Genomic DNA, 26636 nt, shown 5'->3' with positions numbered 1-26636 from the left:
TAAAAACCTCTAAGTCATCATCTCTGGTGAGAACTGGACTTCAACCTAGATTTCTTATTGCCTATAGGACACTCCACTTAGATAACTTGTTTCAAGAGCTACCCGCTCCAGTTTTCAGTTCCTCATTCTTTCCTTTCCATCAGCATCACCGTCTTTTATATTCCCATTGTCACTAGTGAGGACCAGACTCGTATCACCTCAAAGTCAGGTGACTAGGTGGCCTCCTATTTGGTCTCCCAGTCTCCAATCTCAATCCCCTTCAGACTTTTCCTACCAACTCCAGTGCTGGGTACCTAGCAGGCGGACCCCATCGATGTAATTAAATACTGTGAAAACCCCATCCATCAGTTCAGCACAAGTCTGGATGAGTAATTCAGAAATACTCATCCCATCTTCCCGACGCGTCCGTGGCCCACTGGGCTTCTATTTAATTTTGATCATCACCTCACCTCCATGAGAAGAAGGTAGGTCGGAGAGCATCATTTCATTCTACAGATGATTTCACCCAGATCCCGAGGTTGTGAGTCCTTAAGAGGCGGTAAGATCTGGAGAACACAGCCAGCCCACGGCTCTTACTGTCAAAATCAGGGAGCCGTCGACCCGCCCCATCGCGCTCTCCTGTACTTATTCTTAAACGTAAGAGCGCATAACAATCACCTCCCGGCTCGCCGCGGGATTTCCGACACAGTGGGTCCAGGGTGAGCTGCGAAGTCCGTCTTTGAAATGAGTTCCTCCCCCCCGGCCCCGGCCCCCGCCCCCACCCCCACCCCACAGTGATGCGGGCGGTCTAGGGGCCGCACCCTGAGAGGCAGTGAGAACCGGTTGACTTCACAAACGGCTTCCCGCAGGCTACCCTCGGCCGCCACCAACGCCCAGGCTCCCGGCGGCCCCATCTTTGCCGCCGTCCGCCTGCCCCACCCTCCAGGCCCGGGTCGGCTGCGGGCGGATTTCAGTCGGATGTAGACCCGGGCGCAGAGGTACCACGACCAGCCACTACCTGGCTTCCACTTTGGCCAGCCACAGACACCGGGAGGACTCGCGACTTTGGTGTCCAGCAGCGTGTAACGCGGCCGCCCATTGGCTCAGCTTCATACGGCTTGGCCGTAGGGCATCCAAAGGCTTTCAGAATTGGCCGGAGCTGCAAGCGCCGGGGCCGGTTTACGGGTAGGATCGCGTTCTAAGGGGCGGGATCCGCCTGGGCCCCGCCTCCCTCGGCTGCCACCGCCCTCTGCTGCGGCCTCGACTCCGCGTCCGGTTCTGTCCGCTGGGCGCGCGGAGGCCCCTCCGGGGCGACTGTCTTTATCACCTCCCCCGCGTGGGTCTGTCCGGTCTGAGAGGCTCCGAAAGGGAGAAGGGCTTTGAGGTCAATTCTGGATTTGGGGATTATTTTTAGGAATTTCGGGTTTGCCAACACTTCTAAAAGAAAAATACAATGACTTATCTTCATCAAAGTTTCATCAAAGAGTTTAACACCAAGAAAATCACACAGTCTATCATTTAAACACCAGGTCTTTAATGAGAATCCCTTTAGCTTAAAAAAAAAAAAAAAAAAAAAACCACACACCTCACTAAATTGTTCTTATTTTTCTGCTTTGGCTGGAGACAGGTAAAGATGACCTCAAATCAGGAATTCTCAGCCTTGCATTGGGCACCGCTAGGTTAGCTACATTGCGGGTCACTGGCAGGCAGGGGAATTCGGTCCACGGGAAAGTCCTCACTTTGTGAGTACGCATGGGACTTTCCTGCTACATTCAAATACTAATAAAAATAATGGCTAAGGTTACATGCTTACTAGATAGAAAATGCCTCTCAACCAGCATCTGAAGTAATCCTCCCCAAACCGCAGAATGTATTGGTACTATTAGCTCTAAATTGTGGACGGAACATCAGGGCATAGAAAATGGTGTATTTCCCAAGGTCACCAAGCTAATAAATACTGAAAAGATCATTCACATCCAGCCTGAACTCTTACAGTCATTTAGAGATGAGTTTACACTTGCTTCCGCCAGGGTCTGTCTGTCTTTACTAGCATTTAGAGGTTGAGTCAGGAGAGGATAGTACCCACCTTTATGACACACCACTATTATGGCTGAGATTTAACAGGAAGTGTTGGTGTTCCTTTTACAAACTTAGTGTGTTTTGTTTAGACTTTACAAACATTTGACTTGGGCTGATTTCAGGGTCTTGAAAATCTGCCTTTTGCTCATTCAAATGTTACCATATTAAAATGTTTTAATTTTTTTTCTTTGATCCCCAAGCTGTAAAGAGAAATCAGAATAGGAATAGGAAAGCAGAATCCAGTACTTAAAAACAGAGTCTCCTTTGACTCAGTTTTCCCTCATGGGAAGATGAAGTTCCGCTTCTGATAACTTTAGTAATCTTATTTGATATATTGCAGATGTTGGGGGGGGCATGAGGGGTGGGATAAAGGTGGCCAGAAGGTACACACTTTCAGTTAATAAGTCCTGGCGATGTAATGTACAACAAGATGGCTATATTAAATGCTCCTGTATGGTATATTTTGAAAGTTGCTAAGAAGTATCTTAAAAGATCTCATGGGGAGAATTTTTTTTTTATATCTTTATGAGGAGATGGATATTAACTAAACTTATTGTGGTAATCATTAAACATTTTCGGTAAATCAAGTCATTATGCTATGTAACTTAAACTCATCCAGAGTTGTATGTCAATTATATCTCAATAAAAATGGAGCAAAAAAGTCCCAAAGGCATTAGAACACAAGATTCCCTATGATCCTAACTTCCTGGAAACAATCCTGAGTTTGGGCCTGTTTGAAAACAGAGCCTTTTCCCTTACATATCTCACTCTTTAAACTTGGTGAACAATTTTTGAACACGCGGTAACATAATTTTTCATGTAAATTAGCTTCTGAAATATTAAGAGGAATGTCCTCCAGTTTCTGCTACCGCCAGAGATTGGTGTGGCAAAAAAAATTTTTTTAAAAACTGCAAAATGTAAATTCCACTTTCTCTCCTTTTCTCAAAGCAGAGACTTGTGTAATTAAAGAAATTATTTCTGCAGTAACGTTCTTTTCCTGGAAGGCTCGAGTCATTGTCACCCATGACTGAAGTTTCCCATATTTTCAAAACAGATCTGATTATATCTCAGGTAGCTAGAAATAGATTTAGAGTAGGTTTCATATGGTGCTATTACTATTTGTTGTGTGTGGTGGTTTTTCTTTTCTTTTTTTTTTTTTTTTTTGCTTGAGTGAATCAGTATAATAGAGGTATCAACATGATATAATAACATGAAAGAAAGTTTGCTTATAGGATTTCAAAAAGGTACATATTGGTTCCTAAAAAGGAAGTAGGGATAAGTTTAAAGGTTGTAATTAAAATCTTTCCAGGGAAACCCTAGCATTCAGTGGTAAGATTAAAAACCACATTACTGAAATGTAGCCTGCAGCATTCAACCCATTCAACTGGCATTAAATTGGTAACTGGCGAAATAAGTATTCTGAGTTGAATTTCAATTCCAATGTGCTTGGCAAAGCAGAATTGCAGTGTATTTGATCTTTATAGATACAAAATTGGAGTGCATTATGCTATTAAACATGTTCTTATTCACTAATATTAGTCATTAATTTTCAAGTACACTGAGCTTTTACTATACTGAGGATGTGCACAATTTCATTCAATATTCAAAACCTATCCGGTAGGTACTATTCGTGTTCTCTTTTTTACAGATGAGGAAGATGAAGGTCCAAGAGAGAGCTTGCCTAAGTGCCAAAGCCAGAGTTTAGATATAGTGCCAAGTAAGAATCTTGACACTGTATTGCTTTCCTTCAGAGGAAGGAATATTTCCATTGTTCTATCTATTCTTTTCTAACTACACCAGATATTTTAGAATGTGACTTCCCATACACAGATATACTTTTAATACAAATCTTCCAAATCTTAGAGTTGGTTTCCCTTAGCGGAAGAAAGTTGGAAATATGTTCTCTTCTGGCATAGTAAAAAGGTGATCCAGTAACCTTCTACTTTACAAATGGAATTCCCAGTTTGTCCATAGCTAATTCAGTCATTGTCACTGTAGACCCGGGGTGGGCAAACTAAGGCCATCAGGCCAATGCCAGTCCCCGGCTGGTTTTTGTACAGCCCAAGAGTGAAGAATGGTTTTTACATTTTTAAATGGTTTTTAAAAAATCAAGAGAAGAATCATAATTTGTGCCACATGAAAATTATATGAAATTTACCACGAGTGAGCCCTCATGAAAATTATGGACTTTGGGCAATATTGTATCAGTGCAAGGTTGTCAGTTGTAAAAATGTACCTCTCTGATGGGGGATGTTGATGGTGCAGGAGGCTGTGTTTGTGTAGGGGTAGTGAGTAAGTATATGGGATAACTCCATATATTCTCGGTTTTGTGGTGAACCTGAAACTACTCTAAAAAAAAAGGCCTTTTAAAAATATATATAAAATTTAAATTCAGCATCCACAAATAATGTTTTATTGGAACACAGCCACCCCTGTTCATTAATATATTATCTATGGCTGTTTTCACTCTAAAATGTAGAGGTAAGCAGTTGAGACAAGATGGCTGGGAAAAGCTTCACGTATTTACTATCTCGACTTTTACAGAAAAGTTTGGCTATCTCTGGTAATAGATAAGATTCTGGTTGCAGTCCTCCCCTAGGAGTTGAACTTCCAGGCTTCACAGTCCTCCCTCTTTTTCTTAAACTCGTTATAAGGTTTTTGACAGGTGACTTGACCTTGCCAACGTCAGCTTAGTCATCTGTTAAAAATGAAATTATAGGGGCACCTGGGTGGCTCCGTGGGTTAAAGCCTATGCCTTTGGCTCAGGTCATGATCTCAGGGTCCTGGGATGGAGCCCCCACATCGGGCTCTCTGCTCAGCAGGGAGCCTGCTTCTCCCTCTCTCTCTGCCTGCCTCTCTGCCTACTTGTGATCTCTGTCTGTCAAATAAATAAATAAAGTCTTTTTAAAAAAATGAAATTATAGAATTCTAATAAGACTATTTTAAGGATTAAATGAGTGAATACACATAAAGCACCAAATACATGTAAGTAATCATTTATTTTTATTTTAACAATTTCACAATCCTCTTATGGCCGTCCGCTTTAGAATCTGGATATATTTTCTCAACTCTTTGAAATCTGCTTTCTTTCTTTTTTAAAAAAGATTTTTATTTATTTATTTGACAGAGACATCACAAGTAGGCAGAGAGGCAGGCAGAGAGAGAGGGGAAGCAGGCTCCCTGGTGAGCAGAGAGCCCAATGCGGGGGGCTTGATCCCAGGACCCTGAGATCATGACCTGAGCCCAAGGCAGAAGCTTTAACCCACTGAGCCACCCAGGCATCCCTGAAATCTGCTTTCTTTATGTGGGGATACATTTGTCTGCCTGGGAGTCATCTGCTTGTCTACCAGAAAATCTCCCATGACATGGTTATGTTTATTGCTTTAATTTTACCACCCAGTTTGTTCCTCTTGATCAAAATTAGCTCCAGAACAGTAATCATCCTATTACTTTATCTGTCTCCCAAAGCACAAAATTGTTAGCATAGCAAGTCAGTTTGTCTTTTCCAATACCAGATGTCTTGCTGACATACATGCATTTTATTTTCAGAGAACACTTATTCAAACATTTTTGCCATTCTCCTATTCTTACAAGGTGACAGCTCCTCAAAATCACATGAAGTCACTCTGACTTAGCAAAAAATGTAACCGAGTCACTATCCTGAAGATTTTAAAAGATTCTTATTCAGTAGAAAAAAAAAATGTTAACCTATTAACCAAGAATTTCTAATTATATTGGAATTCCAAAGGCCAACAGTGACCCATTCATAATTACATAATTAGGTTCTGTTGTTTTAACAAAGCTATTTGGATTTGGCTAACATTTGAGCAGCTATTATGGGCTACCACTTTTCCAGGACTTACATTCTTTCCTATTCATACTGTTACCACCTTTAGAGGTCAAGACGGTAAGTCAGGCTTTAGGCTTTTAAAGTTCTTTGACCCCACTAGCTGATCACGTTGGAGAAATAATTTCATTTTTTCTGAGGCTGTTTTCTATTTTGTAAAATAGGAATAATACTACCTGCCTAACTGAGTAGTCATGGGAATCAAAGAAGGTAGTCAGTGGAAATCGATTAGTGTGAGTGGGACATAATCATAATTTTCTTTCCTTCTTTACCTGTCAATCTCATACAGTCCATCAACAAGCAATTCCCATTTCCACTAAGTTGTGTAAAATTAAAGGAACTATTTTATCACCTGATGAATTCAAGATCTCAGCCTATCAGGGTCTGAGCAAAGGCCAGCTACCTCTTTTATCCAAGGTGGATGGAAGAGCTCTCCAAGTGGCACATGGCTGGGCTGTTGGTCATGTTTTCCCTAGCAATCAGAAAGAGTTTTCTCTGAAATGTATGCTGCAGGTGGAAAGAGTTCACAAATTTGTTTCTGCCTCTAGGTGAAGAATGTTTACATTCATCACCTGTTTTCCATAGCTGGGGCAAAGTCTCACAAATAGGGCCAGAACTAAAGGTGAAGCAAGTGTGGGGTCTAGGGCACCAAATTTAAGGAGGCACTCACTGCCAAGGTTATGCAAGATCGCAACGCTAACAAGGTTTTTTCCTTATCTGCTATATCCGGAGGAAATTTGGTTTTATATAAAGCAAACAAACAAATCTTACTCATTATAGAGAGGTTGTGTCCAGTTGTCTTAGAGAGGCAGGAGGGAGGGCTTAGGATGGGAACGAAAACATATTACCCTGGTCAAGTTTTATTAAACTCCCTTGAAAGATATGCTGGAGTTCAAATGCCCATTCTTCAGGGATTTTTTGATGTGGAGGAGAGACCCCACTGAATGCGCTGCCCACGTGTTCAAGGCAAGGGGTACTTTTCAGGGGTTTCTTGCCCACTCTCAACTCTGGGGCCTCTAGATCGGGGGAAGTGTCTCTTGGTTAAGTTATCCTAGCTCCTATCCCAGATCACTTTCCCCTCTGTCCCCTTACCCTCACCCCCATCCCCACCCCTGAGCTCAGTCACTCAAAAATTGAATTTGGGGCAGGAGGGGCGCGCTGGAGCGCGGCTGTTCTCGGAACCTGCGGCCTCGGCGAGCGTTCTACGTCTCGCTCACGCTCGGAGATCATGGAGGATGCGACTAGGTCCTTTGGGAAAGGTGAGCCCCCTCGACCGCGGTCCCCGGACTGGGGTCGCCGCGTAGCTGGGAAAGTTGGCTCTGGAGAGGGGGTTGCTCGGCCTTGGCCCCCAGGCCAGCGCGGCGGGGAGGGATTTGAAGGGATCCTTTGCGCAAAAGACACATACAAATGTGTCTTCTCGGTCGCACGAGGTGGGGCGGGAGCACTTCTCCTGGGGTCCCGGGGGGAAGCGAGAGAGCCCCTCTCCCCGTGGGCTTACGGGCCCCTGCCTCCTCGTCTCCCCCCACAGGAAGCCTCCCCCCCGGGCCGGTCCCAGACGGCCTGATCCGCGTCTACAGCATGAGGTTCTGCCCCTACGCGCACAGGACGCGCCTCGTCCTCCGGGCCAAAGGCATCAGGTGAGAAGCCGGAGGCCTGAGCCGCGCAAGCGCGCGGGGTGTTCAAAATCTGGGGCGCCCTGCTCAGACTTCAGAGGGGCTCCTAAAAGGTTAGTCCTGGGCGGGTTCTGTAGCGGGCGGTCCGCAACGGCCCAGCTTGCTTCCGAGCGGAGCCGAGTCTGTGCGTGAAACTTTCAGGAGAGCTCAGTGCAGACCTAACGGGGCCTCTGGTGAGAAGGATCCCTCCCGTCTCGAGGCTGAAGGCAGGGCACTGCGGGGGCTCCCCAGGCCTTCCGGGACAGCTCCAGCCAGCCAGCCAGCCCCCCGCTTCCATTCACACCCCCACCCCCGCCCCTCCCCGCCTCACCCCGCCCCCGCGCCTTCTGTGCGCTCGCTTTCCTTTTAGCGCTTCCCGCTTCCGACAGTTTTGTTTGTCCTTTCTTCCACTCTGCCCAGCCCCACTTCCACCGCTACCTCCCCTCCCCCGCCATCCCCCTAAGGCTAAACATCAGTTCTTGAGGGTAGGGCTTTTGTCTCTCTTATTCATGAGCTAGCAGAGAGCCTGGTGCAAGGTAGGTGTTCAAAAATATTTTTTTGAATGAATGGACAAATAGTTCCAAACAGTGACATAGAAAAAACTTCAGTCAAGAGGCCTCTTTAAGGTTCTGGCATACTTGAAAAATAGATCCATTTTCTTCCAGAAGGGATTCTGTAAAACCAGCACCTGCCTGGGAGGTCTGGATGTGGGAGGCAGAGCCACTTTGCTGGAGTAGGGACTGGGTTGGGGGGAGGCAGCTGGCCTCAAAGCCAAAGTGAGGCTTTTGACTCTCGAAGAGTCCATCCTTTTAAGGAATGACTTCAGAGTTTCAGATTCATGTCAGAGAAATACTAGTATAGAGACAGTTTAAACAAAATTACATAATTCTGCTTTGTTGAGTGTATATGGAATGTATTTCCAGATTCTTCCTTATTATTCAAGTCTCCTTGGCCCCAAGGTTACCTATTTAAAATAAGTTACCTATTTCAAATAAAATTTAGAGAACAGTAGCCCGATGTTTTGCCCTTAGTGACAAAATGGTAGCTTAGGAACCAATGTAAATATTTCTTTAGGGCAGGGTTTCTCGGCCTTGGCACTGTTGACATTTTGGGGCAGGTAGTTTAGTTTTGTATGTACATGTGTTTGGGTTGGGATGGGGTGCTATCCTGTGCACTGCTGGACTTTTAGGAGCACCCTGGCCTCTCTGCATTAGCTGTGACAGCCAAAAAATGTCTCCAGACATTGACTTGTGTCCCTGCAGAATGGGCCAAGATCACTCCCTGTTGAAAACCACTGCTTTACGATTTAAGACCATCTCCTTGATGGAGCAAAGAATATACTCATTTGTTTCCTTTAATCTTTTAAACATAAGTGAGCGCATTCTGGTAGGCTTGAGCCTCTAATGATAATAATGAGAATAAGAAGAAGGTTATTGATGCTTATGTACCTAGGCACTGTCCTGACATTCTGGTAGGCTTGAGCCTCTAATGATAATAATGAGAATAAGAAGAAGGTTATTGATGCTTATGTACCTAGGCACTGTCCTGAGCATTTCAGACATACTCACTTACTCAGTCCTCACAGCAGTGCCAAGAGATGGGTACCATTATTACCCCCATTTTCCAATTAAGGACATTGAGCACAGAGAGGCTAAGGAATTTGGCCCGCATCACAAGCTAGACTGTCCAGACCCCAGGCGGTCTGATGCCAGAATTCAAGCTCTTAACTGCGGACATATACCATATTCTGTTGTGACCTGTTAATATCAGATGTGCATTTGCAAGTGTTAAGATGTTGGAAACTCTGGAATGCTGTGGTTAAGTGCGTGCTCTCTGAGTCAGACTCCCTGGCTCTCAGCACGGTTCTGATGTTTCCTCACAGTGATAATGGGCAGGAGGTTGAAACTCCTGGAGCCAGGAGTCACAAGGAGCACGTGAGACAAGGCAGAGAAAACATTTAGCACATCTTAACTACAGGCATGAAGACAACGACCTTGCTATGTATTTTTCTCTGGAAAAACCCAAACTTTGGAAAACTTATGGCAAACTTAAATTTTATAAATTGATTGCTTCTGCTTTTGGGGATTAGTGTCAGCCTGCCTAAGCCTCTCTTTCTTTCTTTCTTTCTTTTTTTTTTTTTTTAAGATTTTATTTGTTTATTTGACAGACAGAGATCACAAGTAGGCAAAGAGGCAGGCAGAGAAAGAGGGAGAAGCAGGCTCCCCGCTGAGTGGGGAGCCTGATGTGGGGCTCTATCCCAGGACCCTGAGATCATGATGTGAGCTGAAGGCAGAGGCTTTAACCCACTGAGCCACTCAGGTGCCCCTAAGCCTCTCTTTCTAGTTCTGTCTTGTTTTCCCTTTGCTTTTTAAGACATGAAGTTGTCAACATTAACCTGAGAAACAAGCCTGAGTGGTACTATACAAAGCACCCTTTTGGCCAGATTCCTGTCCTAGAGAACAGCAAATGTCAGTTGATCTACGAATCTGTCATCGCTTGTGAGTACCTGGATGACGCTTACCCGGGAAGAAAGCTGTATCCATATGACCCTTATGAGCGGGCTCGCCAGAAGATGTTATTGGAGTTATTCTATAAGGTATACCCAGTTTTTAAAAAAAGTCACTTACATACAGTCCATTTTACTTTGTATGTGTTTCCCAAACTTGAGTTCATTTTTGAAGCTAAGCTTCATTTTGTTGCAACATTACCTGCCCCTTAGGAGGGTAACTAGTATGGAATAATAGTAAGGCTGTCCCCTCTGATATTAAAGATGGAAGGCTTAACTGATAGGCTCTTTTCTATTTTGACCAGCAGTCTCAAGAGGTATGGTTATAGCATGGTTAGGACCATGTGACTCCAGGTAAGAATGTTGGAAGAGCTGAAAACTGGTAGTGTGTTAAAGGAAATATTTCTAAAGTTTCAAGTAGAAAAATTGTTGGGGTGTGAAGAAGGGAATGCATGAAAGGGAATTGCCCTTTATTCGGAGCAGCAGTCCCAACTGTGCAGGAAATGTGAAAAAGAGAGAAAAGGGGGTACCTGTTGATAATCCAGGAAAAAATGATGGGGAAATTTTATGATAGTTCTCTTTGAAAAGAGGTAAAAGGAACTCAGGGACATCAATGGCTGACATAGCTTGAGCATTTATGCTGTACCAAGCACTGTCCTACCTGCTTTATAAAGGTTAACTCATTTAATGCTCACAAGTGCCCTTTAGGGTAGGTACTGTTACTGTATCCATTTTTCAGATGACAACACTGAGGCTTAGAGAGGTTAAATGCCCCGCCTAAGATTGTACAGCACGGAGTAGCTGAGCAAGTAAGGAGCACTGGAGAACCCCTTTTAAAGCACCCTGTTTTACCATGGTGCGGTGACCATGGATTTCTGGAACCACAGGGATGACCCTCCGAGGAGGTGGGGAGCCTGGATGTGGGCGTTGGCTTGTTAAGTTGGAGTGATAAAGCTCTGGCTACATTTTTAGAAAGAGCAGGAGCCCAGAGTTTCCTCAGACTGCTCTACTAAGAACCTGTGTTCTCTGATTAGGTCCCACACTTGACCAAGGAGTGTCTGGTAGCATTGAGATGCGGGAGAGAATGTGCTGATCTGAAGCTAGCCCTGCGTCAGGAATTCTGCAACCTTGAAGAGGTACGAAAAGGGGCCCCTCTCCTGCTTAGATACAGTGCAAGAAGCAATGCAGGGTCCCTAGCCTGGGCCCCCTGACACCCCCTGCTTTCACAGACTTATTCTTTCTGTCAGTCTTTGGTAAGTTCAGCTACTAGTCATCTAATTTTAACCTGTGGGTGCTTCCCCTCCACTCACCTGCTATAGAATTATTCTTGAAAATGTGGCAAGAATACAATAGCCACAGTAGGGAAAGAGCCCAGATGTCCATCGACAGATGAATGGATAAAGAAGACGTGGTACATATATATAATGGAATACTACTCAGCCATCAGAAAAATGAAATCTTGCCATTTGCAACAATGTGGATGGACCTAGAGGGTATTATGCTAAGTGAAATAACCCAATCAGAGAAAGACAGCTATCATTTGATTTCACTTATATGTGGAATTTAAGAAAAAACAGAGGGGCTTAGGGGAAAGGAGGGGAAAATAAAACAAGATGAAATCAGAGAGGGAGATAAACCATAAGATACCCTTAATCATAGGAAACAAACCAAGGGTTCCTGGAGGGGAAGGGGGTGAGAGGATAGAGTACTGGCTGATGCACATTAAGGAGGGCACATGATGTGATGAGCTCTGGGTTTTATAAGACTGATGAGTCACTGAACTCTACCTCTGAAACTAATAATACATGAAATGTTAAGTAATTGAAAAATTTTTTTAATTTAAATGAAAATTTAAAGTTATTTAATGTAAATGAAAAAAAACAGTGAAAAAAAACCATACATACCAAATTTTCTTCATCCATTCATCCATCACAGAACATTTAGGTTGTTCCAATATCTTGGCCATTGTGAATAATGATGCAATAAACATGAGTGTGCAGATGTCTCTTTGAGATAATGATTTCATTATCCAGAAGTGGAGTTGCAGGTTCATATGGTAGTTCAAGTCTTAATTTTTTGACAAATCTCCGTAATGTTTTCCGTTGTGGCTATACTAATTTATATTCCTGGCACAAATTCATTGTATAAATATATGTCTGGGCTCTCTATTCTGTTCCACTAACCTACGTGTCTGACTTTGTGCCATTCCCATACTGTTTTGGTTCCATTTATTTTTATCCTCTCTAGTTAAATTTTTTTAAAGATTTATTTATTTATTTATTTGACAGACAGAGATCCCAAATTAGCAGAGAGACAGGCAGAGAGAGAGAGGGGGAAACAGGCTCCCTGCTGAGCAGATAGCCCGATGTGGGGGCTCCATCCCAGGACCCTGGAATCATGACCTGAGCTGAAGGCAGAGGCTTTAACCCACTGAGCCACCCAAGCGCCCCCTCTCTAGTTAATTTTAAAACTGTATTTTCAGTGTAAAAATCTTGCATTTTTTATTAAATCATTCCTAGATATTTTTTTATATTATTGCACATGGAATTGATTTCTTAGTTTTTTTCAGATTTTTCATTGATAGGGTATGGACTGCAACTGGATTTCCACATATTGATTCTGTATCCTGCTCTGATATTTATTGTATATTCTTTGAGGGTTTTTTTTCCCCCCCAATATATAAAATCGTGTCATTTCCAGGAAAAAAAAGAAAAAAGAAAGAAAGAAAGAAAATCTCGCAAGGAAGGGGGAAGAGCATGTGATGAGTTTCTCCCTTTCCCTGAATCACCACATTCCTTAGGTGGTAGCTCTGTATGGCTTCTGTCTGTACCTCCTGCCAATGAAGCTAAGATTTAGATTTGTTAGGGATTTTGTTTAGCTGCTAGTAAAAGGGACCTACCTGCTGTGAACTTATTTTATAAGGGTTTATTCTCTTACACAAAAAAGCCAGAGGTAGTGCAGTTCAGGGCTGTTTTGATGGCTTTCTTATAGTTACTAGGGACTGAGGATCTTTCTCTCGATCTGTTCTGTCATCCTGAGTACAAGTCTTTCATTCTCAAAATGACAAAATGGCTGCTGAAACTGCAGCCATTACATCCATGCTCCAGGTTGCAGAAAGGAGGACAGAGGGGGAAAATGGCAAAGGGCCATGCCCCTTTATTCACAGGCTTTTGGGGTGCCTGGGTGGCTCAGTTGGTTAAGCATCTGCCTTCGACTGGGGTCATGATTTGGGGTGCGAGGATGGAGCCCCACATTGGGCTCCCTGCTCAGTGGGGAGTCTGCTTCTCCCTCTGCCCCTCCCCCACTCATGCTCCTGCGCCCACTCTCTCTCTCTCTCTCAAGTAAATTAAAAAAAAAAAAGGCTTTCCCAGAATTCCTACTCAAGGACTACTTAAATCTCATTGGCCAGAACTTAGTTGTAGCATAACTATGTTCAGGAGAGGCTGGAAAATGTAGTTTTTTCGAGGGGGACACCCTGGATAAAATCAGGGTCCTGTAAGAAAGAGGGGAAAGTGACTATGGGTAGGTTAGTCAAGGAGCAATCTGGCAGTAATATGGCTCCTTACCCCTTACCTCTAGAATAATCTGGAAGGTGGTTCTATGACTTCCTTTATTTTTGTTCTAGAAACTGATAATTTCCCTTTATGGGTGGGTTGTAACTCTGTTGGCAGCCATCAGAATGCTATTTTTATCCTCTTAAGGGAAAACTGGTTATTAATATTCTTCCATTTGACCTTTGTCAAGTGGAAGCAGATTAAATTTATTTACACTTCCAGCTGCCTATCTTAGATTTGTACAGTTGCAGTATTTATGGATGATAAATAATCGTCTATAAGAAATGACTTTCATGGGGTGCCTGGGTGGCTCGGTGGGTTGAAGCCTCTGCCTTCCGCTTGGGTCGTGATCCCAGGGTCCTGGGATCAAGCCCCGCTTCGGGCTCTCTGCTCGGCGGGGAGGCTGCTCCTCCCCACCCCGCCCACCTGCCTCTTTGCCTACTTGTGATCTCTGTCTGTCAGGTGAATAAATAAAATCTTAAAAAGAAATAAAAAGAAATGACTCTCAGAAGAAAAAGACGCTCTGATTTATAGTGTTTTCTGTTTCAGGGATGTAAATACTCCCACCAGAGGCTGATTTTGACCTACCAATGTTGTGTCTCCAAGGTCAGGGTTGAGAAGAGATGTCATCGGTGGTTGGTCAGCTCTGGCACATCCCTGAAGAACACATTTCCACTTTATCTTCAGTAGCTGAGTTCTAGAAATAACCCGTTAACTAGCCCAAGTGTAGGTAGCTTTCATGGATGGTACTTAAGGACCTTTGAGCGAGTATTCAGCATTGTTCTAGCAGATTTGAATGTGGTTTTGTCCCATCATTACCAAGAATTATAAATACTATGCAGGCAATATCAGAATCTGAACCCTGCCCAGTTAGCTGAATTATTTGATCCAATCCTCTAAATACAGTATATCAATTCGAGGAGATTCTAGTGAAATAGAAACTTGTCAGAATAATTTTGGTAGAGAATGTTCCCTGACTTATGCAGCTCTTTTGCATGGTTGTGTGTAATCAGGATTTTATTAGAGCTGAAAGTGTGTTACATATATATGGTCTTTCTGAGGGATAAGCAAGTTGAGATACCACTATATGTGATCTTCTGCCATGTTATTCCCAAGCAAAAGGCTCAGTTTACCTTTACAGCCTTAAACTCTGACAGTTTGTTTTGCCGTAAATGCCCCTGACTTTAGAAATTTTTCTTAAAAAATAGTTTCATCGAAATGAAAGGTCAATTGTGCTTCTTCTATAATGGCATTTTTCTGTAATAGGTTCACAGTTGTTTGAGATGCACGACTGCTGTTTTCATGATCAAACCGGCATCCTCCCTGCTCGCTTTCCCGTTTTGAACATTTTCGGGAGTTTTTTAAAATGGCAGGGAGGCCATTCTGTAACCATGCTTTCTGTTTTTAAGCCAAGTTTCTCGTCTTTACTGAATCAGTGTCAGCGGTACTCATCTTTTTAGTTTAATTCTTTTTTTTTTTAATGTTTGTGATTGATTTCACCATATCAGAATAGCACTTTGAGCCCACTTCCATTTTATCCTTGTGGGTTGGAATGTGCCAGACCTTCCAGCCCTGCTGCTGCTGTTCTTCATCCTCTTTCTCCTCCTCCTCTTTGCCAGTGTCCTCATTCTGAATGTTTGCCTTGTGGAAGCACTAGGCTCAAGTACAAGGGCAGTGAAAGACAGGATTCGGCCCGATTTCTTTGATGCTTCAGAATTTTGCTCTAGTTCAGGGTTTCTGTGCATAATGGATTCTGTCTTCTGGCTGGCTATTCCTTGATCTCCTGCTAGTCATCAGCGGAAGTCCATCCAAGGAGAAGAGAAGGGCGGTGACATAGAGCATTCTGGAAAAACACTGAGGGAATGACAACCTGCCTGAGGCCTTTGGCTCCTGGGGGCCACGGGACACTTGATGTTGTTAATTCTTGGCATTCCCCAAACTGCCTTGTGGTATCTCCATGCCAGGTTTCCCACGTCTCCAAATTTGATTCTGTGCCTTGTGTACGCAGCTGTTTGCCTGAGGTCAGTTTGTAGAAGTTGTCTTTACAACATCCAGGAGTGTCTCTAGTGAAATATTTTCTTGATTTAAAATTTCTCCTTAATTAAACCTTAATTAAAAATTAAGGTTATAGCCTTAATTTTTAATCTGTCCTTTCTCCTCTCCAGAAAGAACACATTTGTACGCAGTTAGATCATATTGTCTTGGTTAAGTTTTGCTATTTTTCTTTCTTAATTCTTACTAACTTCAATGATGAAATTACTTATGCATTGCTTAATTGTTTCTCTTTGGATGTCACTAGGACAGGAGGGAAAGAAAGTTTATATCTGGCTAATTGTTCACTGAAAATAATTTTCTATAGCCTTTTGTGTATGGCAGACTATTTATAAGCTAAGTTTATCTTGTTATCAACTAACTTACCATGTCTACAAACTAAATTCATTGTTGCTACCTATTTTTTATAACAGCTTTATTGACATAATTCACAGACCACAAATTCACCCTTTTCAAGCGTACAGTTCAGTGGTTTAATATTTACATAGCTATGCAACCATCACCTCTAGTTAATTCTAGAACATTTCTAGAACATTTATTTGTCTTAAAAAGAAATCCCTTAGTCATTAGCATTGGCTTCCCATTTCTTCAGAACCTTCCCAGCTGCAGGCAACCCCTAATTTACTTTTTGTCTTTATGAATTTACCTGTTCTGGACATTTCATATAAACGGGAACATACAATGTTAGCCTTGCATGAGCTTCTTTTATTTAACATCATGGTTTCAAGGTCCATCTTTTATTCCTTTTTATGGCTGAATGATACTGTGCTGTATGGATATGTCATATTTTGTTTATCCCTCAGTTGATGGATACTGGGGTTGTTTCCACTTTTTGACTGCTACAGGTAATGCTGCTGTGAGCATTTATGTACATGTTCTTGTGTTGGACATATGTGGCCAATTCTCTTGGGTTTGCTAACTGATTTAGCATGTCTACTAATATGCCATTTTTTAAAAAAGATTTTATTTATTTGACAGAGAGAGAGATCACAGTAGGCAGAGAGGCAGGCAGTGAGACAGGAAGGGAAGCAGGCTCCCTGCTGAGCAGAGAGCCCGATGTGGGGCTCCATCCGAGGACCCTGGAATCATGACCTGAGCTGAAGGCAGAGGCTTTAACCCACTGAGCCACCCAGGCACCCCTAATACGCCATTTTTAGTGGTAACTACCATCCTTCTACACCGAGGAACTGATGACCCTTTATAGACAGTGGCTAATTGAGTGGTTTTAGTGCTGTTGTGACTTTGACAACTTCATCCATTGTCCAATTCTGACAGCTGCTTTCTAGGTAAACTAATATTTGCTATATTTGTTAAGAGCCTTCTGCTAAACCATGTGCCACCATGTAAATAATAGACTAATAATTATTCCTATTATTTAGAGATTAGTTTTACTCTTCTCCAATTGTGAAGAAATACTTGTTCATTAGAGAGAATTTGGAAAGTACAGAAAAATATAGAAACTCAGACCAAAAAAAATCATAATCCCATTACCCAGAAACAGCTACGGGTATCATTTTGGACTTTTTATTTCCTGTACTTTTCTGCTATGTATATTTTTATGTAGTAAAAATTGTAGAGTATAGATCGGGAGGGAGACAAACCATAAGAGACTCTTAATCTCACAAAACAAACTGAGGGTTTCGGGGGGATGTGGAGGTAGGGAGAGGGTGGTTGGGTTATGGACATTGGGGAACGTATGTGCTATGGTGAGTGCTATGGAGTGTAAACCTGGCGATTCACAGACCTGTACCCCTGGAGCTAATAATACATTATATGTTAATAAAAAATTTTAAAAATTAAAAAAAAATTGTAGTGTATATAGAACTGGGCAACCATGATATAAAGATCGTCCCATATTTTTATAAACCCTGTAAATGCTTATTCATATGTATTAAGAGCATTGATTAAAGAAGCATTATTTATGAGGTTGGAAAATGATAAACCTTAATGTACATTAGACAGGGAATGGTTAGATAAATTATGTTTCTCTTGATGAAGTTTTAGAATATAAGTGAGGTTCGGTGGGATGAGGCCCGGAGCCCGGAGCCAATGACCAAGAAAGAATTCTTGAGACATCTTTGGTGCAAAATGGTGGTTTATGAAAGCACGGGGACAGGACCTGTGGGCAGAAAGAGCTGCTGCCCCGGGGTTGTGAGGAGTGACCCATTACATACTTGCAAGTTGGGAGGGGATCAGGGATAGCTGTCAGTCTCTAAGGAATTTTGGAAGCAAGGTTTCCGGGACCTTGAGGGGCTAGCTCTTGTTGGGAAAAGTCATTTATTACTGTCTAATTAAACCCTCGTCTTGAGACCCATCAGATATGTATTGGTGGGCCGTATGCTTGGGGATGATTGCCAACACGTTATCTTGGAGGGTTTAGAGATAAAGGAAGTTTCCAAAGGAATTTTTATATGTTAAAGTAGACCCACAGGATCCTAGTGTATGTGGGGTGGTCAGGCTAGGATTGCCTTTTGCCCTTAGCAAAGTGTTAAGGTGGAAGCAGTTGAGTCCGTAGGGGAATGTCACTCTGCCTGTTTCAGGGGCTTGGCAGTGGGTAAGGAAATTTAATAACTTTTCTTTTGCCTCTTTCCCATATCACTCTTGTAGAATTTTATACAGCAGTTAAAAATGAAAGAGGTAGAGCCGTGTGCACTGACATGAAAAGATTGCCTAGAAATATTTCAGTGAATTACACAGTAATACAGATGGCGCGATCCCACTTTTGTAGAAGAAAACAAATGTACATATGTGTATATATACATGTAAATAAATGTCCAGAGAAATGCCTAGAGAGGTACACATCATACTCCTAACAGAGACTGCTACTGAGATAGGAAAGAAAAGTGGGCAAAAGCAGGGATGGGAAAGAGCAGGTCTTTGCCATTTAAACTACTTTCTAGTAGTCTGGGTGGCTCAGTGGGTTAAGCCTCTGCCTTCGGCTCGGGTCATGATCTCAGGGTCCTGGGATCGAGCCCCGCATCGGGTTCTCTGCTTAGCGGGGAGCCTGCTTCCCCCTCTCTCTCTGCCTGCCTCTCTGCCTACTTGTGATCTCTCTCTCTGTCCAATAAATAAATAAAATATTTTAAAAAAAACTACTTTCTATCATTTGAGCTTTTTTAAATAATGAGAATGTATTTCTGTATTATGGGGGCAATCTTTAAAAATAGAAAAAATCACTTTCATTCTATGTAATTCGCATGTGTATAAACTGGAGTTATTTATCCTGCACCCCCCCCCCACCAGGAATATTTAGGTTGTTTCTAGTCGTTTGCCATTGTGAATGGTGCTGCAAAAAACAGCAGTCTGTTTCTCTATTTGAGAATGTTTTGGGGTCAGTCTTCTAGGAGTGGGTCAGACTTCTAGGACTTCTAGTCAGACTTCCAGATCAAAGGGTATGAACATTTAGAGGCTTGAGCTGTGTGTTGCTAAATTGCTTCCCCAAAGACTTGTGCAGTTTGCCCCCCACCAGCAGTGTATAAAAATTCTCTTTGCACTTCCCCTTTTCACTGTGGGGAGATTTCATTAAAGAAGATATTTGCCTGCTTTGGAGAGAAGCAGTAGTTATTTTTATTGTGGACTTTATTTGTATTTTTTTTATTATTAGTGAAGTAGAAGCTTTTCCCCCCAAAGTATGCCATTCCTTTTGTGTGTGTGTGTGTGTGTGTGTGTGTGTTTTTAAAGATTTTATTTGTTTATTTGACAGAGAGAGAGAGATCAGTAGGCAGAGAGGCAGGCAGAGAGAAAGGGGGAAGCAGGCTCCCTGTTGAGCAGAGAGCCCGATTCGGGGCTCGATCCCAGGACCCTGAGATCATGACCTGAGCTGAAGGCAGAGGCTTAACCCACTGAGCCACCCAGGCGCCTCCCCTTTGTGTTTTGTTTGTGAAAATGGGCTGTTACCCATCTCTGTCTATTAAGATCTTCCTAATTTCCCTTGTTGATTTGTAAAAGTTCCCCTTAAAGAGCTCCTTATATATAAAGGATATTTGGCTATTTTTCAAAAATGAGCATTTTTGGTTTTCTTTTGTTTTTACCTTTTAGTCTGGCTTATCTTTCTTGTACATAATAGAAATACAACGTTTAACAATATTGTGCTATGTAGTTCTTTCCTGTTGTGATTTCTTCCACAGCTTTTTTCAGGTAAGAAGTCATCTTCCCCTGTAGGGGAAATTGAAGACATTCCTTTATATTTTCCTCCACCATCCGTCACTTTATAGGTATTTGACCCGTCAAGCATTGGCCTCCTGGCTTCTCCTGCTACTGTTGTACACATACATGTTGACAAAAGGAGTAGGTCCATTAAAAGGATTCCAGCATAGAACTTTCAGGAAGGTCCTTGAATCCCCAAATGTGGACAAATTGCATTCTGAATCTTCATAAGGGACTCCAGGTCATACCTGAAGAGCAGCAGGAGGGGCGTGTTCTGTCCTAAACCCTATGTCGGAGGCTTCTTTCCAGAGGAAAAATGGTTTTATATGTCCTCCAAGTTTGTTTCTGTACCATTAGTTCATTTTACAGGTAATCACTTCATTCTCATTAGCTCAACCTCAGCCTCATCAGTGTAACAGGCACCTGAAATATGAAATGTGGAGAGCCTTCTCTTATCTTTCATGGACTCGGGGTTTCTGCCCTGGAGTTGGGTACTTTTCTGCTGCTTCTGGAGAAGGGCCTGCCTTGCTCATGTGTTGGCAGATGGTTTTGTGTCCTGTGCGGGTTGGGGGGTGGATTCTGCTTCTTAGGAACCGTTTCCAACAAGAAAAAAAAAACACTTTTTTGTTCTCTCCCAGCAAGGACAGCAGCGCCTCTGCAAGCCACCGGGCTGTCTGTCCTCCTTGGGAGGCAATGGCAAGGGGCGTGCTTGGGACAGCAGCCTCTCAAGGTTAAGCAGTTAGTGAACTGATCCCGAGCTTCACTACCCAAGACTGTAGAAGAAAGCTTTTTAGAATGCCTCATGTGAGAAAGTCTGGGTTTGGCTTCTCTTTATGATGTTGCTGCTTCTCTCTCCAAAATCTTACAGATTTCTCTTACCTTCTTCCTTGGTGAACTTCCTGGGGGAGCCAGCCAGGGCGCCTCACCATCGATGGCCACAAGGGGGAGCCCGACGCGCTTCTTCCTTCCATCTGCTCTCTCTCTCGAACCTCTTTTAGGTCCTCCTGGGGGAGCCCGAGAGGCCCTCCAAGAAGACTAGGGGTTCTTCCATCCGGGCTTTTTCACGCTTAGAGGAAGGCGCGGGTGGGGGGAGGGTGAAATCTTACTGTCTTATTTTACTATTTATCCTAAAATCTGTCAGAGGAGCTAATGGACTGTAAGCAAGCGACTGAGTTTAAACTGAGAACGCAGGAGAACTATTTCATTAAAGTTGCCTGAAGACGTTCTTATCAATGGAATAGAACAGGAAGGAAGGAGAGAATTTTGTAAAAATTTGAGTTTTTGTAGAGCACAAAGTGGGGCTTGAACTCACAACCGCCGAGATGGAGAGTTGCATGCTCTACAGACTGAGCTGGCCAGGCATCTCCCAGGAGAGAATTTGGTAAGGGTTCTTTTCTCTTCTCTTCTCTTCTCTTCTCTTCTCTTCTCTTCTCTTCTCTTTTTTCTTTCTTCTTCTTCCTCTCCCCCTCCCCTTTTTTTTAATCGTGATTGTGTCTTGTCTCCCAGTGGGGCAGGTGCTCTGGCAAAGCCAGAGAGAGAGAAAACAAGGGACTGGGGAAGGAGTTCTCACAGAGGAGCCAGAGGCTTTCAGAGTTTGCTGATTCTAAGCTTTTTGCTGATACTTAAATGGAAAGAACAAACAAAGAATTCACAAGAGACTTGGCGAAGCTGCTGTGATTTGTGTTCTGTACTTAACCTATTTGAAGTTCAGTGACACAGAGCTGGCTGTGGTCTGGGAATGGGGAGAATGCTGATTTTGTCTTCACTCTGGGCTACTGGAGAGCTCCTTTAACTCCCTGGGACTGTTTCCTCTCCTGAAAAGTGAGAGTCCTTTTGTGCTTCCATGGGAGAGGCAAGAATCAGTCTCAGCTGACCAGTGCAGTTTCCTCTCCCCCTTGGCTCAGGAAACTCAAGTCAAACTCGAAGCTTTATTTAAGGAACTCTGCAGGACCCCAGGTTTGATATCTTGATGTTGTTTTCCTTCCTTGTTTTGACCTTCTGTTCTAACTTTTGTTTTCTCTGATCTTAGTGTTTTATTATTTTCCATGTTTTATATATTATGGTATACATTTTTTTTTTAAACACTGCGTCTCTTAATTCCTTGGTACTGAGCGTGGTGTAAATACACGGTAAAATGGGAGGGGAGTCCCACTAGAAGAGGTCCAGTGACCCCTCCCATACTGATGTTATGTGATTCTCAATGGAAAGGCCACTGCCTATGTCTGGAAGATACCAGGTTTGCATGGAAGGGAGCGATCCCACTGAGGGTCTTAAAGATTTTAAGAGGGGCGCTTGGGTGGCTCAGTGGGTTAAGCATCTGCCTTTGGCGCAGGTCATGATCCTGGGGTCCTGGAATCAAGCACCGCATCGGGCTCCCTGCTCAGTGGGGGAGTCTGCTTGTCCCTCTCCTTTTGCCTCTCCCCCTCTGCTCCCGCTCTGTCTCTCACTTTTTGTCTCTCAAATAAATAATTAAATCTTTGAAAAAAGATGACAGTCCGAGGGCATGTGAATATGTATTTTGGGGGTGGGAAAGGCTGGAAGAGGATAAGTGATGCCTCATCTATTCCATCCATGTGCTCATCTTGACTCTTTTTTTTAAGATTTTTTGTTTATTTGACAGAAGACACAGTGAGAGAGGAACACAAGCAGGGGGAGTGGGAGAGGGAAAAGCAGGCCTCCCACTGAGTAGGGAGCCCGACGCAGGGCTCGATCCCAGGACCCTGGGATCATGACCTGAGCCGAAGGCAAATGCTTAACAACTGAGCCACCTAGGCACCCCTCATCCTGACTTTTTATTGTACCGTGTACTTTGATGGGCTTGAATTCCTTTGAGTGTTTATGTAAGAACTAATTGTATCTGTAACATGTATATTAAAGACATACTCCTACTTTGAGTAAATTAAAAGCTTTAAACATATATACTAATACATACCAATTACTAAGCAGTTATTCATTTTCAAAATATCTCTTAACCAAAGGACCTAGCATGGGTTCCAGTAAACGTCTATGTGTAATATGTTTTGACAAGGACTTTCCCAAGAGCACCGCTCATCTGTAAACAGAAGAGCTATACTTGTTCCAGGGTCAGTCGATTTAGATTTCGTTCTGATTTGTGCCATGAAGGCCAATAATAAGCTGGAGGTATATGTTTTGAAGCCAGTGGTAAAAGTTTGCATAATTATTATCCATTTGTGAACATAAAGATTTGATGCTCTCTGGAATCCATAAATACTGAACGATTTGTTCCTTTCTGCTGTAAGTCAGATCTATTTTCCTTATGCCTTAAAATAGCCTGTTTTGAGTTTTCATTGGCCAGATTCCACTGGTTTAGTCCATCCTGTTAGTTTTCTTGAACAAAGTGATGCTACCTAACATTTTTTCAGACTTCCAGGACGTTCATCACGGGAACTCTTCCATGCTATGTCAGGGGATAATGAAAACTTGGACTTGAGGGCAGCAAGATTTGGTTTCTCCTCTGAGAAGGGTGGCAGGTGGGGGATCCCATTGATTTTTTTCTGTCAGAGATGCATCTGCTATCTGTAGATGTAAGGTTTGGATGTCTCTGTGTTTTCTCATCATAAGAGCTTTTGTTTATTCGTGCATGATTATGTCACTCCCCACCATAACATCTGAGGTGGGCACTAACTTACCACCATTTTACAGATGAGAAAACTGAGGCTTGGAGGAGGTGGTACATAGGTAAGTTGCCTAGGATTCCATATTGAATAGGAGGCCTAAGCCTAGCCTAAGATCAGGTCTGCCTGCTCCTGAGCTGATGTTCTTTTTTTTTTTTTTTTTTAATTTTATTTATTTGTTTGACAGAGATCACAAGTAGGCAGGGAGGCAGGCAGAGAGAGAGGGGGAAGCAGGCTCCCCACTGATCAGAGAGCCCCATGCAGGGTTCGATCCCAGGACCCTGAGATCATGACCTGAGCTGAAGGCAGAGGCTTTAACCCACTGAGCCACCCTGGCACCCCTGAGCTAAGGTTCTTAACTACAGCTGTAGACTACATCAGAGCCCATAAGCTGGAGAAGGAGCAGTCAAGCCTGGTGATAGAGATAGGAATAGAGAAATCCAGATAAAGGATATAGAAATCTGGTTCTGTAACTATAGGGAAGTATGTAGTAGATGAGTTCTGTGGGTCCAAGAGTTTGCTTGACTGAATTGGGGGGTTGGCACCATACTTTTCTCTTTGGAAAGACCTGGCTTGACAATGACCTCTACTAAGCATTTTTGCTTTTAAAATTTTCCACTACTTTTTTTTTTTTAACTGTATTTTGGCTATGAAGAGTTTATCTGTTTGCTTTACGGTCTATCTGTGTAAATTTGTCCCATTTGGAAATGAGAAATTCTGTTTTAATGCAAAGAGTTGACAGTGTTAAATGGCCCAAAAGTGTGAAGTTCGAAGAGCTCAAATAAAACAAGAAAATAGGATATACAGTGTTGAAATTTGAGGGAATCCACTAAATAGCACTTGCTCTTTCCTGCGTTCGTTTTGAATCAAGAAATAAGTCTACAAAGAGGAAGACATATGGAAACCATGGTATCCCCTTACTTAGGGATAAAGTGGATCTTGGAGAATGGGGATCACGACTGCAGCAGGCAGGGTTTCTAATGAGGTCCCCTCCCTGTCTCCTGAGCTCCTCCACGGAAAGCTTAGGACTCTGAGGAAACTGTTCCAGGCCAAGAGGTCGGGGCTTCGCTCCCTGTCTGGGTTTTCCTCCAGATTCCCCAGTCAGATGAGCCACCTCGTTGTTCCAGTGTTGAAAGGGGGGAAGGGCTGAGCGTGGCTGGGAGTTTGGCCCTGAAGGAAATGGAAGAAACCTCAGGAAAAGGGCAGATGCATTGTGTAACAGATTGGAAGGAGAAGCAGAGCCTTGGTTCTCCCTCTTCGGGAAGCAATTCGATAATTGTATTCAGCATCTATAAATATGTCAGCAGGTAAGTAAATTAATTTGCTTTTGTTCTGTTTAAACTTTTAGATTCTTGGCTATCAGAATACCATCTTCTTTGGTGGAGACTGTATATCCATGATTGATTACCTCTTTTGGCCCTGGTTTGAGCGGCTGGATGTGTATGGAATTGCCGAGTAAGACCTTTGACTATGGGGTTGCATTGGGTAGCAAACAGAATGGCCAGCCATTCACCATGGAAACGTAGGGATGTTTAAAATAGAAGAAATTCCCTGGTGGACTCGGGGAGACCATGTAGGGTCCCCAGGCAGAACACGTGCTTTGTTCCCATGATGCTCTGAGACATTGAACTTGGGTGGGCACCTGCTGGGCTCCCAGACAGTCACAGGGTGGGTGCCGGACAATTCTGGCATTGGGGAACTGGTTGGGGAACTGGGTCCGGCTGAGGCAGAACTACATCTGTACCCTCACAATGCGTGGGCTCGAACCCACCCACCTTCCACTTTAACTATCTCCGATGAAAGGTCAGATAGAACATATTTATTTGTTTATTTTTAAGATTTTATTTATTTATTTGTCAGCGAGAGAGAGCACACAAGCAGAGGGAGAAGCAGGCTCCCTTCTGAACGAGGAGCCCGACCTGGGACTCAGTCCCCAGATCCCAGGATTATGACCTGAGCTGAAGGCAGACACATAACCGACTGAGCCACCCAGGTGTTCCCAGATAGAAAGTATTTAGATCTTTTAAACTATGTGTCAACATAAACATGACCAAAACCTGTCTCCTCTGGGGACAGAGTACCGAGCCATGGCCCGGGAACCTTCCCCTCCTGGATTTTCCACTAACCAGTTGTACTATCTTGTGCGAGTCACATGTATATCCTAGACCTCCACTTCCTGGTCCATCTTGGAAAGGACTCAGTCAGCTCCAGTACTTCAAGGTTTGATGATGGTTTTGCTGACTTTTAAAAAAGTGTTTTTGGAAACTACTTGTCTTTACTTTTTTCAAACTCCCTGCAGTAAAATCTAAGAATGACAGGGGGTTGTCTTTTTTTGGGGATAAACAGGGAAGCCCACACACTTAATTTCCCCAGAACAGTCAGCCCACATGTATTTTAGCGGCATTGTTAAAAGCAACAACAACTTCCATGATTCAAAACACACAGAGCTGTTCCCCAAATAAGATTTTCCTCCAGGACATGATCATGATCCGTTGATGATAAGGTAACTAAGATAACTTTATAAACCAGCCTTTTGTGTCTTGTAAATCTAAAAAGCCACTCATGCCACGTTTCCCGATGGCCTCCCTTGCAGACGAGCTAACGGTTCTTTCCTGTCCTGCAGCTGTTTGAACCACACGCCAGCACTACGGCTCTGGACAGCAGCCATGAAGCAGGACCCCACGGTGTGCGCTCTTCTCATAGATAAGAACATTTTCTTGGGCTTCTTGAATCTTTATTTTCAGAACAACCCTGATGCCTTTGACTATGGGCTAACTTGCTGAGCCTCAGTCCATCCCTTCACCATCCAGAATTCCCAAGCATGTCGTGACTCTGCATCAGGAATTGTTTTGGTGGGTCAGTCAATCTGTTCGTTTTCTTTGAGGTTCCCAATAAACGTGGAGACAGAAAATGGATTCTTTCTGATAATCCGTTGGTGTGACTCTTCTGGCCCATACCTTCTAAAGATCCCCTAGAAATCTCTAGTGCCCAGTGCTAATGCCCAAGCACATTTGGGAGACTGGGAGCCTGTGTGCCTTCTGGTTCCTTGGCCTTTGGCTCAGTGTAACCTCCAGATTATTGGGGTTGATGCTAATGTGGAGGTTCAAGGCCTGTCCATCGGTAATGTTCATCACCACAGATCAGCACTGTCCACAACCTCCCTGGTGAGCGGAAAGCTAGAGAAGA

The 26636-nt window shown here is 43.3% G+C and overlaps 1 protein-coding gene across 1 annotated transcript; it reads left to right on the top strand.

The window, feature by feature from the left end:
- The first annotated feature begins 767 nt into the window (after positions 1-767).
- On the top strand, positions 768-26359 carry LOC116881110 (glutathione S-transferase omega-2). The gene is made up of 7 exons (XM_032880658.1): positions 768-1164; positions 7054-7164; positions 7434-7542; positions 9931-10153; positions 11098-11199; positions 24799-24905; positions 26074-26359. The coding sequence occupies exons 2-7, from the start codon at positions 7134-7136 to the stop codon at positions 26231-26233; spliced, it is 732 nt and encodes a 243-aa protein (XP_032736549.1). The 5' UTR covers positions 768-1164; positions 7054-7133; the 3' UTR covers positions 26234-26359.
- The last annotated feature ends 277 nt before the right edge of the window (positions 26360-26636 follow it).

Source organism: Lontra canadensis, unplaced genomic scaffold (genome assembly GCF_010015895.1).
Source record: "Lontra canadensis isolate GAN:19392208 unplaced genomic scaffold, GSC_riverotter_1.0 scaffold3, whole genome shotgun sequence".
Lineage (NCBI taxonomy): Eukaryota > Metazoa > Chordata > Mammalia > Carnivora > Mustelidae > Lontra > Lontra canadensis.
The sequence above is the reverse complement of the archived record's forward strand: the minus strand, read 5'-3'. Positions and strand labels throughout refer to the sequence as shown.